Here is a 23,808-nt window from a genome sequence, read left to right as displayed (position 1 = left end):
AATACTTTCTTGCTGTTAGGAAGCCTCTATATCATAGAGGGTGCTTTTTTCCATATGTTAAGAGTGCAACTGTCCTGAGATTTTTTTTTTTATTTACTGAGGAAACACAACCAGGTTCATCACTATCTTTTTCTTAAATGTTTTATGCCAACAGCTGGATTAAAGGTCAGTATCTAAAAAGTCGTAATACAAAATAGGACATTTACAAAATAACTGTACACAATAAATAGTTAAGATTAAGAATTTTTTTTTTAAGGTTTTTTGTGTTTCTTTGGTGGTCTGACATCTGTGTCAGCCTGCTCAGGTATGGGAGACAGCGCCCTTTTTCGCTGTTTCAGTGGGAAGAAGAAAGGATGTTTCAGTGCTTCTTCAAGAGTAATCCGCTTGGCTGGGTCATACTCCAGCATCTTTTGAATGAGGTCAAAGAGGTTCTCATGGTCAGAATCGTGGCAGGTCATGAACTCCTTCATGAAGAAAGCAACAAGACAGGGTTTTTTAGTCTCATACTTGCACTTACAGCTCCTCTCCCCAAAAGCATCTTCCCTGCTATCGATCTTACCTTCAGTGGCTTGCAGCGCCTTGAGACGTATCTACCAGCAGAACTGTGTTCATCCCAATCCAGCTGGTCATGACAGAAATATTTGCGTTTCCTTAAACAAACAGAACACAGTTTGTTATTCAAAGATTCTGGTTTGTCCCATCACTAGAATTTTACCAGCGTGTTTGTTCACAACTTGGGAACTGATGTGGGACTATTCCACAGGAGTGGCCAGCTTCTTAAATAGAGCAAAAGCATGAATCTGAGTTTATTAACTTTTTTTTTAAATTTAATATTAAATCAAATGTGAAAAAATTAAACTATAGCAATCCAGGTATGGAAAAATTTAATTACCTGCTTTTCTTTATCATGTGATTTGGCAAAGGCCCCAGTACTCGTTCCATCATCGCCAGGTGTTCTTTGCTGTCATGGGTCTGGAGGGAAATCAAGGTAAGACATTTTTGTTCACTGTTAAGAGGAAGTTGGTTATTAAGAACCACACACTAACCTTACTTTATTTTTGACTGTACACTGCAACCAATAATGAATTTCAGATTAAGGAAGAAAAGAGAGGCCGCAGTCATCTGTTTCCTGAAATAAGTTATGCTCTACTGGAGGTTTTTTCCCTTGACCCTGCCTTATTATTTTTTGTTGTTGTTGTTCATAAATTCCAAGTTTCAGCAATACTGTCAAGATTTGAGAGTATTTGCTGAGGGCAATAAATGAAGCTACATCTGTTACTAGGGTGGCTGGTAAGTTACAAATATTAACAGGATGATCCTTCATACCAAGCTGCTGCCAAAATGTTTACTGAAAGCAACTTTTAGAAATCTTCTGCTGAGAAGGTTCCTTTGTGCCTACATCTTCTGTTCGCTTCAACTTGGCATTACAGAGAAACGCACCTGAATTTCTTGCACAGACCACTGCCCTTAGCCCCCACCTCTGTAGCACATTTTCACCAAGTTGGGGAGCATTATACACACTGCATCATTTTGAGGTTCATAGTTACCTACCGGAAATACTGTGAATCCAAGGTAATATTCTATGAGAATACATCCGATGCTCCAAACATCACATGGGTGTGACCATCCCAGTGCTGTGAAAAGATTCAGAAGGTTCATGTTTACACCAGGCTGCAAACAGTTCAACAGCTCAAGCAACACCTCTGTAGCACCGTTCAATAGCATACAAAAAAGCTTACGTGAAAGATGAGCTTAACAGACTTACACTGACCTAGGATAACTTCAGGTGCTCTGTAATGTCTTGTAGACACCAAAGTGCTATGATACTCATAATCATATGTTGCACTCCCAAAGTCCACAACTTTGATGTCTGGATTTTTTAGCCTGCGTTCATCGCATTTCTGAAATGAAACGCAATGGGATGCAAGTGACCAAATAAACCCAGACAATGGCTGAGGGAGAGGTGGGGAAGAAGACAGCAACTTACCAGTTTGGGGTTATATTCTTCTACGTAGTCAGACGTCACAAATAAAATATTTTCTGGTTTCAGATCAGTATGTGTCAACTTGTTCGAATGTAAAACTGCAAGATAACAAATACAGTTAGGAAATTCTGCACAGAAAATTTAACAAACAAAGCAAAAAAAGAAACATACTTACAGTTCACAGATTTGCAGATCTGATACGCCATCTTTCTAATGTGGTCCAGCCTAAATGGCAGAAAGCCATTCTCCTTAATAAAGTCAAAGGTGCTGAGCCCCAGTAGCTCAAAAACAATGCAGACATGGCCATGGTACTCGAACCATTCTAACATCTGGACACAGCGACTGCAAAAATGAATTGCAACAGGAAGTTGTATAACGCTCAGGTACATATTTCATATATTATAGAAAGCGACGTCACAGAAATCTGAAAGCCCAAACAAAGTGCAGTTAGCTTTGTATACTTACTATGTATTGCTGGGATCTGATGCATTTAAATGTTCCAGTACTTGTATTTCTGCATGAGCTGCTTCGGAGTACCTATCAACATTTTTTACTATTTTCACAGCTACGTGTCTGTCTTCCCTGAAAAGACAGGTTTGAACAGTGATTAGAACAATGAGTAGTTTTAACTAAGAATAGTCAGTAATTATCACCATATACATTGTTTATAACAATGGGAACCTTACCAGAAAAAAGGCCTTCCTTTAATATAACCAAGGTTCATCTATGCACAAGCACAACTAAAATTTAATCTTTGAATTTTTGAAAACCTACTCAATACCTTCTATATCAGCATTATTCTTAAAGGTTTAAAGCCTTATTTACCTTACCCCTTTGTACTTATGTATGCTGGGCTAATACTGGAGAAAATTTCCACATCTTGCAGCCTAAGATGACAGTCAATCAAAAATTACAAGCCGCCTTCAGTCGTTTAAGTAGTAAAACTAACTAACTAACTGAGGTGTCAAATGCCTTCTACAGTGCCTAGCAAGAAAGACAATCTAGTTTAGTTTCGTACTATTTAGCACACAGCAAAACTGCTATCAAACACAAAATACATTCTTGATTTATAATATATTCACTGCTAGAACCCAAGTGGCATTGCATCATCACAGATGATACTTTTAAGGTAAGCTACATGATGTCAGAGACCTTGCTCACTATACAGACCTGAGGTGGTACAGGCGCAGGATTGCCCAGTGTGGGGGGTGCAGCTTCACCCCACATTCTCTAGGCCACCTCCCCCCATCAGCCCTTGACCTCTACCAGGCTGGGGCGCGCCTGCAGATGCACTTGTCGCCTCATCCACCAGTCCTGCACAACCCTCATAGTACATCATGCTAAAAACAGCACCCAGCTAACATAAATTTATGTTTGGGATCAGTATCAATTTATGTTTGGTATCAGCAAGAAAAATTACATTTATTTAATTAAAAAGACTTACTCTTTGTGATCAATGCATTCCACCACTTTTCCAAAAGCACCTTCACCCAAAGTAGCAACAATCTCATCTAGAAAGAAGTCACAGAAGTTGTGAAGTTACTCAGCTATTAAAAATCAAACAAACAAAAAACTAGAACAAACAAACAAACAGACTAAGTACTATCACTGAAGATTATTCTAGGCTGTGCTTCTTTAAATTGTAAATATCTAGTTTGAGAGATGTTGTTGGACAACTCTCATCAAGGCACATTAACAGGGATCTCATTCTACTAGGTTCATTAACTTCATTTACTATTTTTGGGGGGGAAAAAAAAAGGGAAAAAGAAATATATTTAAGTAAGTTCTACAGAAAAAGAATAACAATCCCCACCCCCAAACAAAAAAAGTCAAGACAGAAAGAAAAGACTTCCAAAGCCCCCTCATATCGTATGCTAAAAGAACTTATTCCATCTGAAAAGTTAATAAATTTTGAAAAGTATTCTATACATCTTGCACTTAGTACGTCTCCACTCTGACAGATCAGGTGACCCTCCTCATCATCCTCTACACTCCTGGATCTTTTCCTTCGATGACTCTTCTGGAACGGCACCAAGATCGTCCAGCCAATCAATAAACCCGAGTGAATTCAGGTCAGAATACGAAATTCATTCAGCAGGGAGATATTCAGGCATTCAGATACACGCCAGGCCACAAACGGTTGGCAGGAGCAATTTCAAATTCAGTCCCCGGAAATTCACAGGGCACATAGTTTATGTTACAGGAGAAAAACATGGCAAGGAACAGATTTTCAGATAAGATGATACTCAAAAGTAGCAAGGCAACAAAAAATTACAACACAATTGTTTTTCTTTTCAAAGGTTGGGTCACTGAATTTTACTTTAGGATTTCAGTGCCCCTATTTTTTTTTTTCAAAGCAAAAGGATTTAATAACTATCTTATATGTATAAGATATATAACTATATATATATATATAAAAAAAAAAATAGCCTTGCGGCCAAATTCAAATACCCATCTTAAGTAATCGAGTTTAAATCACTGGTCTGAATATTTGGTAAGAATTTTTTTTTTTAAATCATAAATAGCATATACATTTACTTTAGGCTGTCTCAGCTGAAGATCTTAAATTATGAATCCTATCTTCAGCTTTTTTAAGAGTTAAATATATAACAAAGATCAGAAAAACTGCCCTGCTAGGGGGCAGACATCACACATATCTGATTCTACAGATTTTTCAGCGATACTTAAAACACCTTACTAAGTAGTTTTTTAAAAAAGTAAAAATCTGACATTATCTCCTTGCTATTTCAGTGACACTTAGTCGAAAGCAAGTTTAAAGCTTGTGCTTGAATTTTCGAGTAGGGCTGAAATAAATGCTTGTGACGATTGATAAAAATTTCGAAGGCATGAAAGTGATGCCTGTATTTCAAGTACTCCAATTGATGGGTTACTACCATTAACCTGCTCAACTATATCCAATGAACAAATAGCAAGACTACGTTCTGTGGTATCACAAGCATACCTACAAACTATACATTTTCACTGAAGGAAATAAAATCCTAGCAAAAAGACTAATCTACTAGTATTAGCTAAAGGAATAAACAATAATACAGACAGAATTCCCCACCCCACCCCCCCACTCCATTACTAATGCCCAGATGAGAATCTTATCTTCTTAAATAAAAAAATCCTAACTTAAAATTGGTCACACCACCTGTGAAAGATGATGCTGACAGGTAGTGTGATGTGTCTTGTATTTCCTTTTGTAACTACTCGTCCCACTATGACCCGATGATTTGCTACTGTGATGCCCAGTATCACATCCTTGATTGTACTCGTTTCTGTATTCTTCAACATAGTGTCGTTCATGATGGTCTCTTTCATGTACAGATTTGGCTTCTGAACAGGTACTATAAACAAAGGATCAAATAAACTTAATTAAAGTAATTCTAGCACCCCTATCCGTCAGCTTTTTAAGCTGTAAGACATCTCTCTTGAAATATCTCCAACTCAAAAATTAATACGTTATCAGATGACCTGATAAGAATAATAAAATCATTAAAATAAATGCTTGCTGGTATCAGAAGTCAAAAAGTTATTTACCTGTCAGGAAGTTTAGAAAGATTGTGTTTGCAGTCCTTCTTCTCCTGTGCACCACTTACTGGTCTCTTCTTTCTCTTATTGGCACTGTCACATCTTCTGTGATCCGGACTTTCTTTTTTATCCCAGTCAAGATAATTAGTTTGCCTGGAATGTCGCATCTGTAACAAAGATATTTTGCTCTTTGAATTACATCCCATAGACAAACAATTCATTTTCAAAGCCATGAATGATCAAATTAACACTATAATGAAGATTGTATTTTTTGTCAATTACCCCATTTTCTTTTTTTTCTCTGCTCTTTCTTCCACGTTATTTTTTAGTTCAAGAGCTTTTTCAAATTAACAATTTTTGATAGGGGAGCATAAACCAATAACCTACTTCTTACAAAAGAGTTTAAAAAGAAGAATCGTGGCTCAGACACTAGACACATACTGTGCATGTTATTTCTGCCAAGCTGCTCAGGCACCCAATGGTGCATATGCTAGGAAAAAGGCAGGCTTTCCCTGTACTTAAGAAGGGCACACGAGTATCACCCAGCGCGCTTCCAAAGACTTCAAGGAACATGTCATAAACCTTTACCTTCTATTGATTCCCCGAGAGCTCCTAATGCTAAGTCACAGTGACAGTAAAACTTATCTTATCTCCTAGTTGTTTTGCTCGACGAGAAGGTAACTCGCTACACCTCTTTTTATTGCACTTTCCAACCGTAAATCGATTCCAGCGCACAAGCTGCCGCTCAGGCCCACACCTCCGCGCTTCGCAGCAACGGCGATGCTACGAAGCGGGACGCGGCCCTCGGGCGGTGCGGGGCCGTGTCCCTCCCCGGGGCAGGGGACGAGGCGCCCCGCGCCCCCCCCGCACCCCCGGTGCGCTGACGCGAAGAGGCGGGGTGCGGCCCACCCCCACCCCGCGCGGCCCGGGCTCCGCGTCCCACCAAGTCCCTGCTCCGGCAAGGGGCTCCGTCCTCCACCCCAAGCAGAGGCACGGGAGAGGGCTCCAGCCTCCCCCGCTAAGGCGGCCGAAGCCATTTTCTCTCCGCACGGAACAAGGCGCGGGCAGAGAACATGGCGGCCGCAGGGAGGCGGGGGCACAGGGGCGCCCCGGCCACCCGACCCGCCCGCGCCCGCGGGGACGCACCCAGCCACCGGCCGCCCTCCCCCACGGCAGCAGACAACCTCCTTCCCCCGCTCCACAGCGGCGCCCTCCCCTCCCCTCCGCCCCGCCTTCCCCGCGGCGGCGGCCCGGCCCAGCCCGGCCCAGCGCCCAACGCCGTCCCTCGGCTCTCCCCCGCCGCCCGGCGGCACGGGGCCGCAACGAGCAGGCAGCGCGCCTCCCATCGCCCCCACCTCCGCGGCTCGGGAGTGCCGCCGCGCTCTCCGGGAGCCGCCGCTCTCCCCCGCCACGGCCGGGCTCAACGCCGCAACTGCCGACCCTCAACCCGCAGCCCGCTACAAAATGGCGTTGCCAGGATCTTTCTGGATTGCAGCGGCGCGTCACAGAGGCACACCCGCGGCGTCACACGGCGGGCGGGGCGGGGCCGCCCCGCCATACCCCGCTCCCCCCAGGCCGGGAGCCCCCGGACGCTCAGGGGTCGCGGTGCCGCCGCGGTCTGCGCGGTCTCCCCGTGCCTGTTCTGTGCAGCAGCGGGCCACCGGCGCAGCCTGCCCGCGGCGAGGCGGCCCTGTAAGCCGGTCGGCCTTTGCGAGAGCGTTCCAGGATGCCGGACCCTCTCCTCCGGCCACCCCGGGTCCCGCCGTCAGCCCTCCGCGGGGCTGGGCCCTGCGCGGGCACCGCCGCCCCTCAGCGCCCGCGCTGCGGGTACCGCTCCCGAGAGCGCGGCTGTCTCCGCATCGCGCTGCAGGAGGAGAACACCCTTCACTCTCCCCGTTCTGCTACTCGGGCCGATACAGGTGCATTTCACCTGCTCACGAGATCTGACGGTAACCCCGGATCCCTCATCAGGTCATTCCGTTAAAGTAGTTCCGCTTAAGTAAACCACCCATGCACAACCTTCAACCGTTTTCCTGCCAAGGACTTTGGAAGACAAGGAACATTATACTAAAAAAAAAAAAAAACAAAACGAAAAAATTCTACCCCTCATTTAAGAACAACAGCCAGAAGATTGCTTTTTTTTCTTTGTGAGACTCTGAATTGCTAAGTCATTTTTCACCCGTGGTGGTAAAGCCTGGTATTTGTCTACTTCCCTAGAAAATTGTTAGAGGCTCTCAAAGCAAGTACCCAGTCAGCTTTAAATCAACAGAAGTTTAAAGCACCGCATATGACTAACAAAGATGACTTCGTAAATGATTCGCATTAAAAACTTTTCCAAATAGTTGAATGCCTTTTTTCCTTTTTTATGTCTCGTGGTATCTTTTACTAGCTTTTAGGTATGTTTTTGAGTCTAGACAGAACACTGTAAAACAAACTAAATGCAACTCTTCAAGTAAGTGTACAGATCAGTCTGTATAGAATTTAAAAAAATAAAACCAAACCCTTCCACAAAACCAACCCTTGCTTCCTCTGCTGCTCACTACTACGGCACACATGGCAGTTTAAGTCACAGCCTCCCCTTTGGCCACACCGTACCTTGCCGCAGCCCTTCAGCCACCACCTCCCTCAGAAGGAGCTTTCAAGCCTGTCAGCCATCTAAAGGACCAGACTGATGAAAGTAAACATAGGAGCTTATAAAGCACAAGTCGAGAACAATAAGAACAGTTAAATAGCAACGTTTTTGCTATTTAAAGGATTACACATGTCACAAAAGTCCAAACAGCTGGTGACACAACAGCTGACTGTGTGCAGGAACTAAACTGCACCTATACTGTACTCAGCAAACACCCACAAAATCACATACTTCTGCAGCTGGGCTACTTCCTACTCTCTGTCTTGCATTCTCTTCAACAAGTGAATGGGACCAACCCCACCATTATTGTTCCTGTTGTATTCCAGGTTCTCAGGGAGAACCTGGGAGAGGTTCCGAGCCACAAACAGGAAAACAGGCATAATACAGTTTTAAAAAGTTAGGATGTAATCCAGTCCCATAAGATCACTCTCCTTTCAATACACAGCTTTAGATAAAAAAAAAGAAAGGATCTAAATTTGCTCCAGAGAGCAAATTGCTTGATGTCCCTATATTATTTCACACATTCTATATAAGAGCTTCCTTTTTGTGGGGGAAAAAAAAACAGACCTGAAATTGTTTCCAGTTCAGTGCCAGATGTCACCATTTTAAATTATTGGTTCCTTTGTACTGTAGGAAAGTTTCCAGTATGTTCTTCCTTCTGCATAGCAGTAGTGTCAGTGTGGCAGTCGAGCATGCAGCTGCATGCTTCTGTCTACTTGCTATTACCACTGGTTATATGGAAGAGACAGAAAGAGCACGGAGCTAAAATAATTAAACCCTTTACCTGACTGCCTGAAGTATTAGGGTAAAATGTATTAAGTCTGGAGCAAGGGCTAGAAGCTTTAAGCAACATCCCATACAGAATATAGAAACTTTGTCCCAGAGAGAGGGTACTGATTAACTCAGCTCATTAACACCTCCGTTTTCTGTACCTGGCATACCTTTGCCTTTCTCTTGCAAATAATTTCTCCTCTTTAAGAGGCAAAGTGTCAAAGCAAGAAATACTGGTCTGAAACATACTGTAAGTCAGCTGGACCTGGACCTCCCAAGGTTTACAAGGCATATATACGAGAACGGACTTTGCTAAGTGATGTTGACCGAGTCCAAAGAGGATTGGCGGCAGAAGTCCAGAATGGTAGGAGTTGGATGCAGGAACTGCGGGTACTCTCTCCTGTCCAGGTCTCTCATGCACAGCTGGAACTAGAAATACACCCTCTCACATCTACGCACTGTAGAGTCAGAAAATGAAACTCTGTGGAAATGAGTCGATTTTTTTCCTGCTTCAGGAAAACAGACTGATGCCAAAATGCATGTTTTAACTCTACAAGGAGGTTTCAAGGAAGAGTAGAACATTCTGCTTTTCCCAGTATGCCCAAGGTGAACTACTTTTTTGATGTGTACAAATCACTCTTTTCCCTGCTTAAGTCACTTGATTTTATGCTTACTATACTAAGTGACTTGAGCATAGAATCAGCAATATATATACACGCATACATATGCCTGTATTTTATTTTTCCTCTTGACCAGTCAATATTCAGGTATCTCTGTACCCTCTTGCAGGCTTTATTTGAGTCCAACAACATTTGGTCTCAAATAAGACCAAGAAACAGCTCTCTCTTATTTGTTCAACATCATCTTGGCCACAGTATCTTTTATTATTTTGGGTGTATCAAGACATTCTTCGTTAGAAGTCTGACCACAGTCTTTTTGTCACTACTCTTTGTTGTGTTTACCCCCTACTGTTTGTGCAATAAAGTGATAAAAAACAAGTTACAGTAAATCCATGGTTACCTAGTTTCGATCAACAGCTATGTAAAGACACAAACACTTACTCTTTCATACCAAAAGCGTTGCACCAGAGGCAGAAGCAATTGTTTCCAGTCTACATTTTGGGGAGGCTGAGGAGGTTGTAATTCCAACACAGCAGTACAAGAGCAAGCACTCCTCTAAACATGGTCTTTAATCCTCTAGGAGCGAAAGGTTTCATCTATTTATGACACTGCTCTCACCTAGGGGAAAAAATTGCATATTTTACTCAATTTTTCTAAAAAACAGTAAAGTAAGGAAGGTTAGAATTTACATGGGAAAGTTTCAGAAAACTGGTAGTATGAAATTGTAGCAAAGGACATTGTTCTAACATAGCATCACTAAGAAAGACAAGGCAGAAAACAAAGATTTGCAAAAAAACCCAACCACTTTTAAAAGTCTTTTCTTATTTTACAAGTATAAAAAGCAATGTTTAAAATTCAAAATCCTGGAACATACTCTGGAAAAACTGGCTTCTAAAGCACAAGACTCCCCTTTAACAACTCCCAAACAATGTCACAACTCCTGAAAATCCTGCATTCCCTGGGCAAAGGTATGATCCAGCTCAAGTAACTTTTTTTAATAACACTTTAAACACCATAATCCAACAATCAATCTGACCAGTCTCTAAAGAATGTGTCGAGGCACTCTGCGGCTACAGAGCAAAAGGATTGGCATGAATTGTAATATCTTTAATGCGAACATCATTAAGAGGTCGGTAGGTTTTCTCATTCACAGGCAGCTTCTCCAACTCATCCAGGGTCTCCAAGCCATCAATAACCCTGGAAGAAAAGCAGAAGTGCTAGGAATCTCCTTCTAATAATGATTTAAATTTCACATTTGAGGTGAAATCTCAAAGCACTTTACAGTTAAGTATTATAGGGCAAGGACTTTGCAAGCAAATGATACAAATAAGACATTCAAAACATTATATATGGCATATAATGTATTTTGAAAGGAAATATTAAGCAGCCATGACAGATTCTGATAAAAAATACTAATAATTCCCACTGACCTGACAGTATCATATTTTATACCAACCAGGCTGCACATCCTGGAAGGCAGGCCTGACCGATCACAGTATAGGTTTAACTAGCAGCAAGACACTGGCCACACCGAACTTGACTGTGAATTACTGAAATCCTATGGCTGGAAAATCAACTTCCAAATGTGAGATTATAATTTCTAACCTTCTGACTCAAAGACAAGATTGGATAGAATCATTAATAATCATGTAAATCTAATGGCACAAATATGTTTAGGCTTTCAGATTTCCTGTTCGAGCTGAAGAAGTGGCAAGAGAGATTCTTCTAATAAACCTCTTACTTTATTTAAATAACTAGCTCTGGTAAATCTTGGCAATTTATTCCCCAGTAATAGACTTGGCAGAAAACATGTTGTGCTGTTCACAGTTCAATTCAGTCACACTCATCAACTCTTTGAATCTAGGATGCTGAATTGTGGGCCAGCGGGGACTGCATATGCTGTTCTGCTGATTCTGCAACTAGGGCAGGAGTATCTTAAACTGCCACAGAAAATCTGGCAAAGTTCATCTGTCAGAGCCTCTACACTTCTAAGAAAGATGTCTAAAAAAAAAAAAAAAAAAACTTTCAATCACACTTCTAAACAAACTCAGAAATGAAAGGAATACCTATGCTTAGACACCTACAAACAATCCAAGTGGTAGAAAATAGCATTTTCACGTTTCAATAGTTTCCTTTGAATATTTATCTCCATTTAATAAAGGCAATTTTTTCTCAGCAGATTCACTTGTACACTAGAAACTTCTTAACAACAAGCAAAAGAAAAGACGTGACCATGATTTTGAGATAGAAAAAGCAGTACCTGAAAGACTCAAAAATTAAACATTTGCTTTAAGGATGATATATTATGAGTGGTGTCTATCAGCATAAGAATGTTTTTAAATAATGATGCATCTTAAACAACCTCATCTGATTCTATAAACTCTCAGTTCCATGAGTTTTATCTGACCAACAGGAAGTTCCACCTGAACAGAAGCATGACCATGTCAGTCCCACATCCATCCCCAGCTCCAGTCCCAAATCAGAGTCTTGCTTCTCAGTAAACCCTACAACTGTGTACCCAGTTGTTCTGGAGGTTGCTTAAAATCAGGCTGCATCCATTTGGGTATGGATGAAAAGGCAAGCTGGAGTAACTGGGGGGGGGGGGGGGGGGGAAGCTCCATTCTTGAGGTGATTTTTAATATGCCTATTTCCATTGAATTCCCTACTATTAAGAAAAATGGAGCAGCATTTTGGAGCAACTAATTCCAGTGACAGCGCAAAAGCACACATTTGATTATACACATTCAATATTTTAAAGAGTTTTAGAACCAGAAGCTTCTAAATTTGCATGGCATGTGCCCTGAAATACTCAGATCCTTCACACACTATGATAAGGAGGCATGCAGTTGGATCACTCACTTCCCAAAGACAGTGTACTTCATGTCCAGGTGCGGTTGCTTGCCGTAAGTGATGAAGAACTGAGATCCATTGGTATTCGGACCGTTGTTTGCCATTGAAACTACCCCACGGACACTGTGCTGAAAGAGGGGAAAAACCTCAACATGAATATACATCTGTGAAAGCAGGACTTTAACCTGTACAAAGTGCTCTGTGACTTAGTACTCTGCCTCAATACCATTAAGAACAAATCTTGGTTGCTAATATATTCCATCACAGTCCATAATTAGCTCCTCAAAATTGCTCTTACAATGAAAAATTACTTCTTTGCCTTCAGTGCATGAAAAATACTTCATTACAAATTCTTTCTACTTCTGTGCTCAGTGATGAAAACCCTCAAACGTAACTTGCCAAGTACAGAAATGCCTGTACTATTTTAATAATAAGCTTTCTATCCCTTTATTGCAGGATTATACTTTGCTTCACAATTACAAAATAGGTATTTAATACAGTACAACACAATGCTGATCATTCTCCAACCTGTGAAGAAAATTCATCTGAAAACATAACTGCATACTGAGAGCACAGAAATACCTTTAGGTATTCACTGAATTCATCTTCAAACTTCTTGCCCCAGATGCTGTTACCTCCTTTCCCAGTGCCTGACAAAGAAGCACCACAATACAGTACTGAATTTTCAGACTGAAAAATCCAGAAAGGATGTACTGTTATAACATTTTACAACAAAGACCCTAGATAGACTGTAATTCGTTTGAGGCAGGGATCGGGTTCTCATGCCTTGATATGGAGCACAGACACAACTCCATATAAGGAACACATTAAATAGCAGAACAAAGCACTGACATACCCTCCAATTAAATTCAGTATGAGTACAGACAGACACACAGTTGAATCAGATTTTCTCCCAAATAGTTGACGCTGTCTGGGACATTTTCCCCAAATTCTTTAGAGGCAGTGTAGCCTTTCAGGCAGAAACCAGAGAAACTACAGTAGCAACTGCTACCTGTTCAACAGCTGGTAAGTCAGCAGAACCATCATGTTTAGTGGAAACAGCTGGAAAAACTAAAGTTTGTAGAATGCTTTACCACTGCATGATTATTTAGAAATAGAGCAAGGGCTGCTCTTCTGTAACCATGGAAAACTAATCTCATCATAAAAACCTCGATCAACAGTACAATAGTTCTTACATTTTATTTTTACTTTATTTATGGTTTTGTTTTAATATTCATACTTATAATTTTTAAATATTTATTTATATTTATTTGTATGTATATTTTTCTACAGAAAGACCCTGACAGAAGAATTTACCTAATGGATCCCCTGTCTGAACCATGAAGCCCTTTATGTTCCGGTGAAATACGCAGCCATTGTAGTAGTTACTAGCACAAAGAGCCAGGAAATTCTAAGGAAATGAAACAAATCATATTAACAAACAACCCATAAATAATATCCTCTTACTAAAATGACAGCATTGGCAGGACCAAGACTAACCCTTTCGCCTCTGCTTTGCATTGTGACCATGTGAATTGCCACAGAATAGTCATAAACAAATTGTAGTTAATATGCTCCTTTAACACTATCACAGATACAAAGGATTTTAAATAAAGCTTACAGCACAAGGTTGTCTGACTTGAGGAACAAACAAGAAGCCTGAGATACGCTCAGAAGTATCACTTCCATTCAACATTTTTATTTTGTAAATGTAATTTTGTAATCAATAACTTCATGCCTCAGCTTTGTTAGTTAAAAAGTAAATTATTTCAATTTAAGCTTAAGTTTATTGCAGAAAGGAAAACCTGGGGCCTCTGACAAACTGGGAGCGATTCTCACTCTTCCAAATTAAAATCAAATCTGTGTGAGTGTGAGCAAAGCCAGGGAAATTTGGGAATCCCAGGCCATGTGCCATATTTCCCCTTAAGGGCAAAGGACACTTTGGGAGACGCTAGAACTTGGAGAGAAGCAACCCTTAGCTAAACCTTAGCTGGTGAAAAACAGGCAGCAAAGCTCTAAGCAGTATGAAACAGTGCACAAGTATACAGTACACAAATTCCATGAGTGGAATAGGCACTGTACCACCTTAAAATGTTAATATTCCCTTATGTGAAAAGAGGAATTGCAAAAGTCGTTTCACCTCCTCTACAGTATTCACTATTTCTACTGCTTTGTTTCAACACTAGGCAATCCCACCCCTGTTACTTGACTTACTTCGCAAGTCTTTGGTGTACGCTCACAGAATAGTTCAATTTTAATATCTCCTACATCAGTATGCAGCGTGACAGCCTGAGCAAGAGGCAGAAAATAATAATTAAATCAGCAATGAAATACTAACAGACTCAGTTTTATTTCCTGGACCCACCAAGAATATAAGCAAGTTCCCACTGTATATAACCATTGTTTCAATATTTGGCCATAGGCAAGACTACTGTCACAAAGCTTCCACATCTCCAGTGAAATCACCAGAAAGCACTTGGTTTCATTTAGTTTCAGGACGAATCAAGTTCACCATGGTAATGCACAAGCGCTGTTTCATGCTGTTACACTCCAGAGATACATTATTCATTTGCGAACCGGACCTACTCAGTCACTTAATTGCAAAGTTGAAGAATCAAGGTTCTATCTATTTCAGATGACAGCATGGTGCACATACCTCACCAGTTTACAACCAGAGGAACGCAACTGATGTGCATTACTTGCCTGCAGCTTTTTGAGTGATAAGACTAGTTCTGAATGGCACCATATGTAATCTGCCTTCACATACAAGCAAATCTACAAAATTACACACTTTTCTTAAGAATTTATAAGTAACCTTCATACAGTTACCCAGCCACCTAAGCAAATGTATCTCTACAGGCCCAATATATCACAGTGCTCCCATGGAAAGTGCTAAACTATGCAAAAAGAATTACTGTGGGGCTATACTGGGGATAAGCATACAAGAAAACTAATAAAAATCAGCATCATGTTGATACCAGCATACTGTTCCAGAACTATACAAGTAAAGAAGAGAAGATAGTTGCCTGCAATGTCCATGAAGATGCTATAAAAGGTGTACGTACGGTTTAAGACACACAGTCTTATCTCTATTTCCTGACTTGCTAAACTTTTAAAAGTCTGCAAGTGTAGAAGGTTACGTACACTCAAGCAGGGCTATGTGCTTGCAACTTGAATAATGCTTCTGTGGTAAAAGAAACCAAACTAGATTACTAAGTATTAGTCAAAGTAGGATTAAAATTCAGGATCTTAGAAGTGAAAGTCTAATTATATTTTAGACTGATGTAAACTGACCTATTTTCCTTTTCACAAATATCTTGTTAGAAGTCTGAAATGAAAACCTAAACTTCTCATTGCAAATTCTTCACAGCAGAGTAAAATGTGTAATCCTTTGAGATGCAGAGCAGCTATTCACTTTCCAAGAGACGACCATTTCAGAAAGAATGAAAATATATAAAAAGTGATATTGTTCTCACCATATCTGCTTATCAAAAAGCTGAGGTAGATTTGTATACAGCAATTTCCTGCAAAGACAACATATTAAATTTGTTGGGTTTTTTCCACCAATCCCCGATTATTTTTTATTCTAAAATATTTGCGTGCTTATATGCTTTTACACCACACAGTGCCATTCAAGTGACTCTGTGGATAAATGTGTTACTCGCATTATGCAACTACGCAGCATATAAAGAACTAGAAAGGAGTAGAACAAAATAGCTTAGAGAAAGGGGGTGGGGGCAAAACCCCACCCTTTCCTAAGATGAAAGTTTATACTAAGCAATCGCAGCTCTTCCAAAGATTATAGTTTTATAAATGACAGAAATTAACAGATAAAAACCGCATGCCAGTACCTAAACAGAAGTGTGATTTAGAGCCACCTCCTGAGAGCTGTCAGTGCTTGCAACAGACAGGTACCTGCATCCAAGCACAGGATCAAACTTTTTTTATCTTAGTAATATTTTCAAGCAGAGCGTTTAGAATGACGATAAGAAAACGGCAGTTGGTCGAAATCAAGACGCTATTTTTTTAGGCGCTAATGTCTTCCCTAGGTACCACCCTCCCTGGTTAGCCCCCGGGCTGGCCAAGGCCTCTCACAGAAGGCGGGGGACCCGCTAGCAGCCAGCTCCGACCCGGCCCCCCCCAGCCCGGGCTCCAGCCTGCCTCGGGCGGCGGGGCGAGCAACCGGCACCGCGCGCGCCCCGGTTAAGCATCCCAAGGGCCGGCCGCGCTCGCTGCAGCCCCCCTGCCCTCGGCTCCTATCTGGGCAAGGACAGCCGGGAGCTACTGCTCCTCTTCTGCCGGTTCGAGGCACTTCCACCGAAAATCCACGCGCAGGCCGCGGGGACTCCGCTCGCCCGCCGCCCCCATCGCTGCAGGCCGCGGCCCGGCTCCTCCACCGGCGAGCGACTCTCTCAGGCGGCTCCACCCCGCCCGGGGCGGCCGCCGTCCCCACTGCCCCGCGCTCCCGCCAGCTCGGCCTCCCCGGCGCCTTCGCCCTCGCCCGGCCACACGGAGGCCTCGCACGCACCTGGCCAGGCTGGACCCAAACCCAGCTCCCGCCGCCGGCAAGCGCCTCCCCGGCTCCCCTCACGCGGGCAGGAAGGGGCCGGCCCGCCCTCGCCGCAGCTCAGCCCCGGCACGGCGCGGAGAAGCCGCCCCCAGCCCCGCTAGCGCGGCGGAAGCGGCGTGGCCGGGCGCAGGCTCCGCCCCGCGGCCCCGGCCCTGCTCCGGCGTGAGGTGAGTGCGGGGCTCTGCGGCAGCGGCCTAGGCGGAGGCCGCTGCGGCGGGGCCCCAGGGCCGCCTGTCCCGGTCTCGCTTGGTCCCCCCCGCCCCGCGAGAGGCAAACGCTTCTCCGGTGGGATCCCGCGGGTCGGTTTTAGTGCGGGGAGATGGATGGAGTTTAAGTTCGTGCGTTTCTTGCAGGGCTCCACTGGGCCGTTTGCGGTGTTTCGCCGAGAGAGCCCCGGAGGCAGGGGGGTGTGCCGGGGGGGGGCCGGGCCGCGCTGCCCCCTCCGTGGGGCGGCGTTCGCAGCCTGAACGCTCTTAACTCTGCTCTTTCAGCCCGTGAATTACCTAGGCTTATTCCTGCCTTTTTTTACCCGCTCTGCAGGTATCTGCATGCTGCTGACTGGCACACAGCTGGTTCGCCGGCCTCTCCGCTGGATCCGTGCTTTGGACCGCCTGCCCTCACGCTCCCTCATGAATCTCAGGGAGCTCGTTTTTGCCCTGAATGACTTTGCATCCCTCTCTCTGGCTGAAAGCTGGGACAATGTGGGGTTGCTGGTGGAACCAAGTCCTCCCCACACTGTGAACACCCTTTTCCTCACTAACGATCTCACTGAGGAGGTGATGGAAGAGGCAGTGCAGAAGAAGGCAGACCTGATTCTTTCTTACCACCCTCCTATATTCACCCCACTCAAGCGAGTAACGTGGAAGACCTGGAAGGAACGGCTGGTGGTCCGAGCCCTGGAGCATAGAATCGGGATTTACTCTCCGCATACGGCATACGATGCCATACCTCATGGAGTCAATAACTGGCTAACAAAGGGACTCGGTGAGATTCTGCTAAAAACAAACAAACAAACAAGGTTAAAATTATTCATCAGTATATGCTATTTTATGTTGGGAGTTTCCCCTATTTCCCTTTCTTTCAGCTTTTACAGGCATGATTTGAGGACTTTTTTTCTTTTTTTTTTTAACGAATATTCTTCTAGTACTTTTAAGTACCCTAAACATATTTTAGGGAATTTATCTTGGTGAGGAATACCAGATACAAATACTAGAGGACTGTACTATTGGATGTAGTTGGAACTGGTGCAGCATGTTTATTGTCCATCTTGGTTGTAAAGTTTAGACTTTAAATCACCGCTTTTAATTTATAAAGTGCAAGATCTCATTGTTTCCAAGGGACTTAAGATATCTGAAGTTCTTTTAGATTTTTATTCTATATTGTGGCTCATAAATGAAAACAGGTATGTCTTTTCCAGTCTGATTTACAAACCAGAAACTATTTTGGTTTTGTACAATTGTTAGGATAAAACGGATGGCATTAAGAATGACAAATAATACATATCCATCAACTTCTTTGCACTTAAAATAGATTGTGCCTAATGGAGACAACAGGGCGAGAAGTCCTCAGTTGTGGTCAGGGAAAATGGATTCAAGTCCGAAATTTGCATCTTTTTGTTGCATCTCTTTAGGGTATGTGGTAAATCAGTATTAGGATACTTACCCAGCTTTATAAAACAGCAACCTTGTACTGTTTTCTCAGGTGCGTGTACTTCCATCCCACTGCATCCATCAACTGCACCAAACTATCCAGCTGAGGGCACTCATCGGGTAGAATTCTGCACAGACAACACTGAGCATCTGGACATGGTACTGTCCAAACTCAAAGACATCCAAGAGATCTCCTGTCTCACAACTCTCCCTGCCAGGTATCTGCTTCACCCTCTAATGTTGTATTCTTTCTGTTGTTTGAAACAATAAGTTGCTAGAATTGTATTTTACTGTTGTAATCACTTTGTTCCTCTGTGCATTGGTGCTATTTTTTTCAACAATAGATCTAGAAACGTGAAGAATAATCATCCCTTTCTGATCAATCTATGTTATACTAAATGGTAACAGCAACTCATGCAACGTTGCATAGATTAGAGGTGGTAAAGAAGAGTATTAACAGGAAATTTGTTGAAGACAGTTGAGTTAAATCCCCATATCTGTTTCTTCCAAGAGAATAGACTAGACTAGGCTAGGCTATTACAATTCCTTCTTTTTTCCTTTCTCTGTGGTAGAATAGCCACTGGGATAGCATAGCTTTGTTTTATATTAATGTGATGCTGAAATTTTATCTATTATCTATCTAAATTTTCTTAGCAAGCACCGAGCATATCTTTCCTCAGGGTTGAAGGTGAGGAGCAAACACGAGTCAGTTTGAACTGCTCTCAGAAAGCACTGTTGGAGGTGGTGGCATTATTGTCCCAGAACAGCCTTCTTTATCACAAGACTGAGATTCTTTTATTACAAAAGGTAACAAAATCATGTATTACTTCCAGTGACTGTATTACTTGTGTGAGCCGAGTGCCCTCAACACTGAAATACAGTAGTCAGTAGCATCTCAGGTTTCCTATGCTACCCTGTCAGTGCTCTGAAATACTGGCCTGTGGTGATTTGAAGCCATGCACATTTTCCAAAACAGTGAAAATAGCTGTGTGGCCTATACTAATTCTTAAATCAGTTCCAACAGCTAGTGTAGTTAGCATGTTACGTTCGAGAACATCACATTACGTATTTTTTCGTAAAGTTCAGAGGCATTCCTGAATGCCCAATATAATCATCTTTGTAGAGTACAGAAAGCAATGCAAACTTCTGGAGTCAGCTTTCTCACAGTAATTTTAATTTCTTTTCAGCCTCTTCTTCCCCATACTGGAATGGGACGTCTGTGCACATTGAGCGAGCCAGTCTCCTTGTCAGACATAATTGAGCGTATCAAAAGCCACCTAAAATTACCCCACATCCGCTTAGCCATGGGAACGGGCAAGACACTAGGTAAACAGGCCTGCAAGTAGGACTGTCCTTTAGAACTAGTATTCAAGGAAGACAAGGAGTGTGAGTGTGTGAAATACTGCTGCCTTGGACAGTTTTACTTCTAAGTAGTATAAAGCACTGTTAAAGACAAGAAACAGCATATTATAATTTACATGATAAAATCACACAAAAAGAATCTCATCTGTATTTTTAATTGGAAGTTCTGTATTATGCTGGTTGTCGCTGTGAAAAAGGGACAGCACAAGTTGAATACAAGACATCCTTTTTCATAAGTTGTATAATGGCTAAGATTTTTTCCCCCACGATGTCAGACACAAATGTGTACCGTTTCATTGTACACTCCCTTTTGTGACTGAAAGTTAAATTTCAAAGCACCTTAAAATAGTAAGACACTGTGTGGTATCCTTATGAACATGTAACCATCCATGTTTTGATGAAAGAGAAATAGAGGCAAAGAAGGTAAACTATCCTAGCTCGGACAGTGGGTCACTAGTAAAATGTCGAGCAAGTATCCTCTTATCCCAGTTACCTATGCTAATCTCCAGTGAGCACAGCTATTAGAATTTGTGAGAGCAAATTTGTTGAGAACTCTTTGTAACTTAAGAGACAGAAGTCTTATTAGAAGCCTCTTATACTATCAATTGCACTAAAAAAACCCCAAACTATTTTGAAGCCTCTCATTATGGTGTGGGATTGCAGTGGTGTGATTGCACTTAAATCAACAGTAATTACATGGCAACATACTGTAAAACCTTAATAGAATTTGAAAACTCTTTGTGTCGTGTGTCTCCTGTCCCTAGTGAATGCTATATATATGGAGAATTAAATTTCCTGTCATGATCACATATGTAATAGTTTGGAATCAGCAATCATAGCGAACAGGCAGATTTTTAAAGGCATGGAGCAGCTTTCAGTTTGCATTGAGGTTGGTCTTCTGAGAGCTAAAAGTTAGGAACCAGTATATCTTGGAAGCAAAATGCTGCTGTAGTGGCATCATTAGTTGGAAAACTAGTGGTGGTGGAACATGAAAGTCCTGGAAAGAGTAGCAGCCTGTTAAAGGGTTCAGAAACCTAACTAAATAACACCTCACTAGGAGAGAACTAGCCATCAGCCAGCCTCTGTGCTGTAGTTTTCTACAAACTTTCTTACCCCTCGAAGAAAAAAAATCTACGTATCTCTTTGGCACACAGAGGATTTTGCTGTATTATCTGCAATGTTATAGGCCCATGACTCTTTCAAACAGATGTCTCTTCCTCCAACAAATTTACACTGACCCTAAAATCAAGGTGGTAGTTACTGTGAATTAATAGCAATACTGACATGAGGGCTGAATGGAGGGAAAGGAGTTTAACTGTGGCACCTTGTATCCTGCAGAATCACCAGTGAAGAAAGTTGCTCTGTGTGCTGGTTCTGGGAGCAGCATCCTGAAGGGAATGGAAGCTGACCTCTATCTCACAGGTAAAAGATTATGTTGCTGTTTTGTTATCTTTATAAAAATAGTCACTAGAAAAAAGAAAAAAGGAGAAAAGAGAAGGGTTGACTGGCTGTTGAAAGCTTTAGCCAGAAAGAATTACCTGTTATAACTGAGAAATAATCAGTTGCTTATTGGAATGATAGAAGAATAACATTAAAGTAGAGATATCGTGGATGAGATGGCTGTGTGGCACAGTGAAGGTTATTTGGAGTAAAACATTGCTATACACGCATTATTTCAACACAAAATCAGTGTTGACAGCAGTCTGCGGCAACCTTCAGTGTGTTTCTCCTTTGGCAAAATACAAGGTATTTCCTCAGTTCCCTACAGAATTCCCTAAGGGAAAATGGAACATAATGCAGTCTACAGAATCTTCCAAAGGAACCCCACAGTGTATCTGGCCAAAGGGACACTTAGTCCATTATGCTGTTTTCTGACAGTGGGACAGCTACTCCCTACAGTTTCCTCAACAATGTGAAGGCTGCCTTGAATTCTGTAGTACTTAATTCAAACTAGTTCTTTGGCCAGGCATGTCCCATCTCCCCCTTATAAACAGCCCTGCAGAGCTGACCCTCAGAAAACTTCTTTGCAAGGCTTCCCACTTGCTGTCCTCCATCACAGCAACCCACATGACATCCAGACAGTCCATTTCCAAACCAGTCTGCGCACTCTTATTTCCTGCCCAAAGTGGCAGAATCCACCACTATTCAAAGAGGGCAAGGAATTTCTGTGGTTTTGTCTCAGTTGTATACAGGGGATATCAGCTGAAAGTCCTTCAAGGGACACTAGAATAGGAGTGTTCCATGTTCTTATACTGAGCAGATGGTGCTGCATTCCCCCTTATGGGCTATATCCCCTGTTACATCTTCCCAGCTTCTAGCTAAGATTCTGCAAACACTGCAAAGAACTGGTTACCTAAACTGTACTGTTAGTGATCTACATGGCATTTCTTTCTCAAAATGGCAGGAGAGATGTCCCACCATGACGTTCTGGATGCAGTTGCCAATGGGATAACTGTTATTCTGTGTGAGCACAGCAACACTGAGCGAGGCTTCTTGTCAGAGCTGCGTGACATGCTAGCTATCCACCTACAGAACAAAATCAACATAATTGTATCTGAGAAAGATAGAGATCCCCTCCAGGTAGCATAGGAAAAAACAAATGGGGGTGAGAAAATTTGGTTAAGTCTCATGGTATCTAGCACAGACCTATCCAACTGTAAGCTCAATGAAGATGCTCTGAATTGGTTCAGTACAGAACGATTGTATTTTATGTTCCCTCAGTTTGGGATATGTTTTGTCATCTGTCAGATAAATAAATGCTTGGTTCGGGCTACAAAAGGCTGTTCTGCTTTATTACTGGAGCATTTTCACTACTGATAATGCTTGGTTTTTATTTTTTAAGTTAGGTTTTTTGTTGTGGGTTTTTTTTAAGAAAAAAAATCTCCTAGTTGCATATGTTACCATCTCTGGATTATGTGTACACTAGAGGAATATTTAAAATTATTTCCATTGCAAATTTGTAAAGATCTTGGCACAATCCTTTTAATAAAACTGGCTCATCAAGCAATGTCTGTACTGCGTAATTGCGTATGTCTTGTTCCACTTAAATGTAAGTGGAAAGAGATTTACTCCAGTATTACCTGAAGCTGCTGCAGCTATATAAAGACCATCATTCTTATCAATACCATGAAGACCTCTCAGTAAGCTGAGGAACAGGAAGTGGGAAATTTCTTCTTTCCCAAGTGAAGGAAAGGACTGTAGAAGTGATTCCTCCAAATCCAACAGTTCTGTATTGCTATAGAGGACATTAAAATGCTATTACCTTAGTAGAGACACAGAATTCAAGAGACAGAAAATTAATGCATAGATGGGGTAACTGTCCAGAAACAGCATGAAATGAGGATAAATTACTTTTAACACAAACCCCACAGGAATTAATTCACAGTAATTGTCTTTAGCTTATATGCTTGCATCACAGAATTAGCAGCAGCCAAAAACTGATATAAAATTAACCTTCTCTTAGCAGGTGTGTGGTACCTCCTGCAGCCCTCCGCTTGGCCTGTATGGGCATCTGGTAGTCTGCCAAAACTGTTAGTAGATAACTGTGAACTCAGGATGATTACAGCACTTCATTAAAGTGAATTTCACATCTAGAAAACCAGATATAATTGCACTGAAAATGTATCACTATCACTGTATGTAAACACATTAGGTAGTGTCTTCCATATGTACTCAGTATAAATTATATCTTGGGTTCATAGGAACTGTGGAGAGAGTCAAAGGACTGCAAAACAGGATGTGGTTGCTGCTTAGCTACAATACTTTCTAAGTTTTTCCACTAACACATCTCTTCAAGTGGCAGAGTTCTTATTCTTGAACTCTACACCTAACTTACA

The 23,808-nt window shown here is 42.1% G+C and overlaps 3 protein-coding genes across 8 annotated transcripts; 1 reads left to right on the top strand and 2 right to left on the bottom strand.

Moving 5' to 3' along the window:
- Positions 1 to 35: 35 nt before the first annotated feature.
- CLK1 (CDC like kinase 1) lies at positions 36 to 10,016 on the bottom strand. 5 transcript variants are annotated; one of them, XM_059820547.1, is made up of 13 exons: positions 9,983 to 10,016; positions 5,528 to 5,685; positions 5,136 to 5,334; positions 3,914 to 4,004; positions 3,429 to 3,495; positions 2,450 to 2,566; positions 2,160 to 2,326; positions 1,988 to 2,082; positions 1,772 to 1,901; positions 1,552 to 1,634; positions 893 to 972; positions 560 to 650; positions 36 to 464 (listed from the first exon to the last, which is right to left on the bottom strand). In XM_059820547.1, exons 2-13 carry the CDS (start codon positions 5,683 to 5,685, stop codon positions 252 to 254), a joined length of 1,491 nt encoding a protein of 496 aa, XP_059676530.1. In that variant the 5' UTR covers positions 9,983 to 10,016; the 3' UTR covers positions 36 to 251. The 5 variants fall into 5 exon arrangements, with proteins under 5 accessions (XP_059676530.1, XP_059676528.1, XP_059676529.1 ...); XM_059820545.1 differs by having other exon boundaries at positions 5,139 to 5,334; XM_059820546.1 differs by lacking the exon at positions 9,983 to 10,016 and adding an exon at positions 6,874 to 6,936 and having other exon boundaries at positions 5,139 to 5,334.
- Positions 10,017 to 10,350: 334 nt separating this feature from the next.
- PPIL3 (peptidylprolyl isomerase like 3) lies at positions 10,351 to 16,952 on the bottom strand. Of its 2 annotated transcripts, XM_059820554.1 has the most exons (8): positions 16,920 to 16,950; positions 16,243 to 16,306; positions 15,868 to 15,915; positions 14,606 to 14,680; positions 13,709 to 13,802; positions 12,974 to 13,041; positions 12,401 to 12,519; positions 10,351 to 10,738 (listed from the first exon to the last, which is right to left on the bottom strand). In XM_059820554.1, the coding sequence occupies exons 3-8, from the start codon at positions 15,868 to 15,870 to the stop codon at positions 10,612 to 10,614; spliced, it is 486 nt and encodes a 161-aa protein (XP_059676537.1). In that variant the 5' UTR covers positions 15,871 to 15,915; positions 16,243 to 16,306; positions 16,920 to 16,950; the 3' UTR covers positions 10,351 to 10,611. The 2 variants fall into 2 exon arrangements, with proteins under 2 accessions (XP_059676537.1, XP_059676538.1); XM_059820555.1 differs by lacking the exon at positions 16,243 to 16,306 and having other exon boundaries at positions 16,920 to 16,952.
- A 287-nt stretch (positions 16,953 to 17,239) lies between these two features.
- Positions 17,240 to 22,799, top strand: NIF3L1 (NGG1 interacting factor 3 like 1). Its single transcript, XM_059820474.1, has 7 exons — positions 17,240 to 17,260; positions 17,502 to 17,945; positions 18,663 to 18,828; positions 19,291 to 19,417; positions 19,798 to 19,936; positions 21,311 to 21,394; positions 22,377 to 22,799. The coding sequence occupies exons 2-7, from the start codon at positions 17,510 to 17,512 to the stop codon at positions 22,559 to 22,561; spliced, it is 1,137 nt and encodes a 378-aa protein (XP_059676457.1). The 5' UTR covers positions 17,240 to 17,260; positions 17,502 to 17,509; the 3' UTR covers positions 22,562 to 22,799.
- Positions 22,800 to 23,808: the final 1,009 nt, after the last annotated feature.

The sequence above is a fragment of the Gavia stellata genome, chromosome 8 (genome assembly GCF_030936135.1).
Source record: "Gavia stellata isolate bGavSte3 chromosome 8, bGavSte3.hap2, whole genome shotgun sequence".
NCBI classification, from domain to species: Eukaryota; Metazoa; Chordata; class Aves; order Gaviiformes; family Gaviidae; genus Gavia; species Gavia stellata.
The sequence above is the reverse complement of the archived record's forward strand: the minus strand, read 5'-3'. Positions and strand labels throughout refer to the sequence as shown.